The sequence below is a fragment of the Simochromis diagramma genome, unplaced genomic scaffold (genome assembly GCF_900408965.1).
Source record: "Simochromis diagramma unplaced genomic scaffold, fSimDia1.1 OVJJ01000816.1, whole genome shotgun sequence".
Taxonomy (NCBI): domain Eukaryota; kingdom Metazoa; phylum Chordata; class Actinopteri; order Cichliformes; family Cichlidae; genus Simochromis; species Simochromis diagramma.
Window position 1 is genome coordinate 2,402,994 of NW_024386908.1, and position 6,409 is coordinate 2,409,402.

The 6,409-nt window shown below is 40.5% G+C and overlaps 1 protein-coding gene across 1 annotated transcript; it reads left to right on the plus strand.

Annotated features, from left to right (window-relative positions):
- The first annotated feature begins 64 nt into the window (after nucleotides 1–64).
- On the plus strand, nucleotides 65–6,295 carry arl1 (ADP-ribosylation factor-like 1). The gene is made up of 6 exons (XM_040035603.1): nucleotides 65–208; nucleotides 1,806–1,943; nucleotides 4,561–4,642; nucleotides 5,028–5,139; nucleotides 5,313–5,491; nucleotides 5,584–6,295. The coding sequence occupies exons 1-6, from the start codon at nucleotides 205–207 to the stop codon at nucleotides 5,612–5,614; spliced, it is 546 nt and encodes a 181-aa protein (XP_039891537.1). The 5' UTR covers nucleotides 65–204; the 3' UTR covers nucleotides 5,615–6,295.
- The last annotated feature ends 114 nt before the right edge of the window (nucleotides 6,296–6,409 follow it).

Below are 6,409 nucleotides of genomic sequence, written 5' to 3' on the forward strand. Positions count from 1 at the left end.
GAGTTATTGAAGTTTGCTCCATTTGTCGCGATTTCTTTATTTTATATTTTATTAGCGCTTTTGTGTGTGACGAATGTTGCTAAGCAAACTCCAAGCGACAAGTTGGTGACGTCGTTCAGCGACACGTCAACCACACGGAAGAAGATCCGCATCCTGTGAAATCCAGCACTTTAGTGTGGAAATAAGGACCCTGGCTTTATCAAAATGGGTGAGTATTTTCACAATTGCTCAGCAAAACGTGATTTTGTGTAGTTACATGTAATCTCCGTGTGTATTAATGATTATATCCCGGTATATCCCTGTTTGTTTAATTTAATGTGCGAGTGTAGCCAGTTAGCTTGCCTGCCAAAATTAGCAACTTACAGTGAATATGTTTTGCTCTTTATTAACGGCATGTTGTTAATATTCCCCGACCAAACAGTTCTGTTGTAATTAAAACATGAACATACTGGCATTGATCATGAATGATGACATGCATTTCATTTTCTGCTAATACCAATACTCCATAACACTGTGTGTAGCTAAGCTAACTGCAGTTTGCCTGGTTGACAGTGACAGTAAATAGGTTAGTAGCTTCCATGGAAATCAGGAAGAGAGTAAAGAACTACAAGCCTAAATGTATTCGGCATATTCGCCTTTTTGGTCACTTCTGCTTGTCAAATCAAATCAATTTTATATTTATAACACCGAATCACAACAACAGTTGTCTCAAGGCGCTTACGATAAATTAAAACCACTAGAAATTGCTTTTATTTTATAATTTACACAGCTTTTTCACTTTGGTGGGAAAAATCATAAATTATATACATTTTCATAAAGATTTTAAGAACTGAAGCAGTGGAATCTCTCGCACAGGGCATCATACATTTTCACCTACTTAAAAGTGAAAAGCAAAGACTTGCGTCCATTGTTGGGGCCTGTATAGTATTTGGTATTCTGTACCTGTTTGGTCATTTATGGTTGTGATAAAAAGGCATGATTTTATCTGTCCAATTATGTCTTTGCGTTAAAGCATCTGCAGCTAAGCTCCCACGTGTTCAGTACACCTACAGTATGTAGTATGTATGTGTATTATCATTAATACACTCTGCAATTAATCTCGGGCTTTGCTAACTGCTAGCTTGGTCTCTGTCGATGAAGATTTTTACTTTGGCCGGTGTTGTGCCAAAAAGTGATCGTCTGTCAAAAAATGATTAAATAACATTACAATTAGATAAATAACTATGTTAAACATATGTCAAATTTATCCATAGCCATGAGTGAAGTTATCTTGAGATACAAACAATATTCCTGTCACAAGGGAGAAGCTGCAATCACTTTATGGCAAAGTGACTTTTATATATCCTTTATTTACCCAGTTAAAAACTATCATTGACATTGAAATTGTCTCCTTTAAGAAGGATATGGATAAAGGGGTAGGAGAAATTGCAACAAATATAACATAAAATTTGTATAAAGATATTTGAAGTGGCTAAAAAGGTCTGGATCGGTTATAATGTGGGTACAATGTCACAAAGTCATAAAGATACTTTCGAGTTAATTTCTCTGTTTTTCATAAAACCCCATATAAATCCTGTTGACTACAATCTTTTAACCAATACAAGCAGAGACATTACACATTTAAAAAAAACACATAAACATCGGAAATGACTTTTTGGCGCAACACCAGCACTCTGTCAATGTTAAAAAAGAAAAAGCAATACTACCCCTAAAAATCCAAGGGAACTAGGTGTTTGATGAAAAGTAAATATTTCTGCACATTCATCTTTTTTTCTCACTACTCCTTTCTTTTTCTTCTTCTTCAGGTGGTTTCTTCTCTAGTCTCTTCTCTGGCCTGTTTGGCACCAGGGAGATGAGGATTTTGATCCTGGGTTTGGACGGTGCCGGGAAAACCACAATTCTGTACAGACTGCAAGTTGGAGAGGTGGTGACCACAATTCCCAGTATGTATTTGTTTTGTCTGTATCTCGATTGCACATTTAGTGGCTCCATAGTGTAGCGGTTAACGTATTCGCCTTAGAGATTCTAGACTGATATCAAGAGGGGAGTCAAACCCAGCTTCAAGGGAGTCACAAGCTAGTGTTCTCCTGTGGTATTCCCAAGCCTGGGAGGCATCCATCATTAAATCTTCCATATACAATGTGGGTCTCCATGTATAGATTTGCTATAGTGATGCCTTTGAAAAAAGGGAGCAGCTGAATGTCTTTATGCCTTCATTTTCCTGCTGTGTCAAGTTCAACTTTACATTTTCACACTCGTGTGCCTGACGTTCAGGAGCTCCAAACTCCTGCTGTTTTTCTGCTTTGAGTAATATTTGTATAAGCGATACCACACCCCCTCCCCTCCTCCCACATTCCAGTAATTCAAAGTGAAAAAAAGCTACCGATATTGTTATTGTGAAGAAAAATGCTGCAGTGCCTGTTCCACCTGTACCTGTATGAGACATGCTCCACCAGCACGGTGCTGATGCAGAGCCTGTTCTGCCTTGGTGTCTTTTGAAAGCCAGCCAATATTTTGACAGGTTTGCCAATGATTTGTACATGGCATTACTTGCACAAGTAGCTTTGATATCCATGTGAGATGAATCATGCAGCAAAGAACTGTGCCACTGACTTTGGGCCCAGCAATTATGTGGCACGCTGTGCTGGTGGAAATACATAAACCGTTTTATGATTGGTCACCTCTACTGTGATTTTGGAACAGTGGTGAGATATTATAGGTGGATTTAACTGTTACATGATGTGCCTCCCTGTAGGGCTGCCACAAACGATTATTTTGATAGTCGACTAGTCACCGATTATTTTTGCGATTAGTCGACTAATCAGATCGTCATCTATTGGACGGAAAACGTACAGCTTATTGCACCAGCAGCATCTGCTCGTATATAACTATCATTAGCTTACAGCTTTAAGTGTTTCATTTGTATGTGCTTTGTCTCTAGGGGCCACCGCATATATTTATATATAAACATATAAATAAAACCACTTTTTTTTTTACATTAGTAATTCCTTTTGTGCATAATTTTATATTGTTGTTAATAATAAATTAATTAAAGCAACAAAACAACCTGAAGAGCCGGTTCGGAGCCGAAAGAGCCGGTTCTCTAAAAAGAGCCGGAAATCCCACCACTACTGAGCTGGGCCGCGCTATGAATTCTGGGACACAGCTTCTTCTTCTTCGGGGTTTAACGGCAGCTGGCATCCTTGTACATGCAGTGCTGCCATCTTCTGTTTCAGTCCGTTATTAAACTCTTAAATCCTGCTACTTAAATCCTCCTGTGTCTTTTGGGATCTTACGAAGCGTCAAACGACACGTCGCCTATTAAATTAGTCGTCGATGATTTTAATAGTCGACGTAATCGTGACTAGTCGACTAATCGTGGCAGCCCTACCTCCCTGCTAAGATAACCCAGCATCTCCAGCACAGATGACCTGATCCACAGCCAGATAAAATTAGTGCATTTGGCAAAGAATGGCCTGACTGATTTCCATGGCTCAGGTTTTATGTTGGCGAATGATAAGAAAATGTAATGTGGTTCAGTGAGAGAAAAAGAGAGAACCAGTGTAATTCGTGTAATATGCCTTTAATCAACTGCCAGACAGTGGGAGTTATCAGAGTTTGACACATCAAAGGCCAGCGAGCCGAGCAAACGAACGAAGCACTCTGACCCCAAACATCCCTTCTGTGAGAAACCTGTTTTATGCAATCACAGCGGATTTGACTTGGCAGCATGTCAGATGACATGGAAGCTACTGTAAGTAGATATGAATACAGGTTTGGGGTTTTTTTTGTTGCAATTTTTGCACATTGCACTTTATGTAGTCCTGTGTTGATTGTCTGTCATATGTAGCACCGTGGTCTTGTCTTGGAGGAATGTTGTCTTGTTTCACTGTGTACTGCACATGGCTGGAGTGACAATAAAGCCTCTTGACTTGACTTGACTTGAGTTGTGGCTGGGACAGAAAAGGTTTAAATGTATTGCTATGGAGACAGAGGTGTCTGTATAAATCTATCGAGATCAACACCATAAATATCCAAAAATGTTCAGCTGACCTCGAGACTGGTTTTAATCAGATTTTGGTTAATTTAGTTTTAAGAACTCAAACTATCTTCTGTGTGTGAAGTTCACCTCACAGGTTGTTTACATTTTTAGTAGTTCTTAATCACAGTTCCACCCAAACTTCCCTCAAAGCCATGTTGCGTCAGTGAGTGAGAATCTTTTTATTTCTTTTTTTGTAAGATACCTGACTTGTTAATTACATTCAGGGATGCCTGTTATTTAAAGATAAGGGTATTTTGTTGTTTCCCATAACAAACAGGAAACCGTTGGATAAAGCATTACAATAAAAACCCTTAAATACACCTGAAGTGATTGGAGCCACTCAGCTGCTTTCACGTATTTCTTTTCCTAAATAAAGTGTTTTAATATTGAGCCTTATTTGTCTTTCTATGTCATCTTTAAACTGCACCACAAATATCTTTGCAGTATGCATTTTCTCCTCTTCTCGTTATTATAGTGCATAACTTGATTATATGAATAATATTTTCTTTTGTCGGCAGCAATTGGTTTCAACGTTGAGACGGTCACATACAAGAACCTGAAGTTCCAGGTGTGGGATCTGGGAGGACAGACGAGTATCAGGTAGGTGGTGCTGTGAAAATGCAAGAAAACAGCCTCCTGTGGATTTGTTGAGAGTAGAGAATTGAGGCCTGCGTGTGTTTCTAACTGGAGATTTACATTTTTCTTTTCATTTGAATAAGCAAAACAATTTCATCTTTGGCTGAGACCATACACAGATTACTGCTGTAAGAAGCTGGTGTGTTCTTAGCTCACCATCATTCATTTTCATTATTTTCTCAGTGTTTTCACCTTCCAAGTGTTTGGTATCTTTGCCTTCATCTTTATTTTTGGATTGTTGCACTCAGTCTCCACCTCTCACTCGCTCTTTGATGGAGTTCCTTCCTCTCATCCTACCTGTCTCAGTCTCCAGTTTATCAGCATTTCTATTTAATTTTCTGCTTCACAGGCCCTACTGGCGCTGTTATTACTCAAACACAGACGCAGTCATCTACGTCGTCGACAGCAGTGACCGTGACAGGATGGGCATCTCGAAGTCTGAACTGGTTGCTATGTTGGAGGTAAGTGTGCTAACTGTCAGCTAGCAGGCGATAATGAACCCAGCAGCTGGAGCTGTAAACGGCTGCCGTCATTTGTTTCCGTTTGTCTGATAATGTGCAGCAGCTGCTTATTGAAAGTTGCAACAAAAAGGTCCACTTTTCACGCTGGAGTTTTGTGACCATGTCTTGTTCAGGAAGAGGAGCTGAAGAAGGCGATCCTTGTGGTGTTTGCGAACAAACAGGACATGGATCAGGCCATGACACCGACCGAGGTGGCCAACGCCCTGGGCCTGCCTGCCCTTAAAGACAGAAAATGGCAGATCTTTAAGACTTCAGCCACCAAAGGCACAGGGCTGGACGAGGCTATGGAGTGGTAGGCTGCTAATCACACAGAGCAATGAGACTAATGGAAGGATATCATTTACGTGTTCTCCTCTGAACTCTATTTACTCTCACTGCTTGCAGGTTGGTGGATTCCCTGAAGAGTCGGCAGTAAAAGGCTGGCACCTGTTCTGTTTATGCCCCGTTCTGTCAGAAGTCTCGTAATGGACTGCTCCCCATTTCCCTTTTTACATTGGACAGGTGATTGCACTCCTACCCTTCCCCATCACCTTCCCTACATTTGACCCATCTGAAGCCTTTGGCCGAGTCCTCCCCATGCCAAACGCCTCTGAAGCCTGGGACCGAGCAGCAGAGGCTGCAGTAACATGTGGACTGGACACAGACAAATGAAGGTTTGGGAGAACTGTAAGACTGCAGCAATGGATGAGCAACAGTTTAAATGTGGTGTCAACATTTTCCTATATCTTGGCAACACAAAGTGACAGCTGATAACTGTGACACATATAAATAAATGTTGCTAATTTTATTAATACATTTACGGTAGTTTTGAAGTCATCATGGATTAAAAATATTCATTCAGCTTCAGTTTTAAATCCTCTTGAAGGATGCTTTGCAGCCAGACAGCATTTACCATGTGACGAGCACTACAGTCACTGAAAAGATCCAGCAAATATCCACCAGGAGGCAGCGTTTGACCATTAAAGGCACAAACATTACAAGACCCGACAGTCCTGCTCCTGAGAGGGTGAACGTCCACCTCAGTGCAGAATATTTATAGTACACTGGACTCGCATTGATTTTCCATTCCTCGTTGAAAACAACATTCACTAAATCGTGAAAGAACACGTTTCTTTGTATCAGCCATCGTCTAGCCAAGTGTTACTGCAGCCTGACCATTTTTTGTACTATATAGCAGGCAGATGGTTTGTCACCAGTTTCTATTTTTCCT

What these genes read in the sequence shown, in the direction of transcription:
- arl1 (XM_040035603.1), top strand. An exon ending in GGTGGTGACCACAATTCCCA is followed by an intron (nt 1,944 to 4,560) that starts GTATGTATTTGT and finishes TTTTGTCGGCAG; the next exon opens with CAATTGGTTTCAACGTTGAG. An exon ending in AACTGGTTGCTATGTTGGAG is followed by an intron (nt 5,140 to 5,312) that starts GTAAGTGTGCTA and finishes TGTCTTGTTCAG; the next exon opens with GAAGAGGAGCTGAAGAAGGC.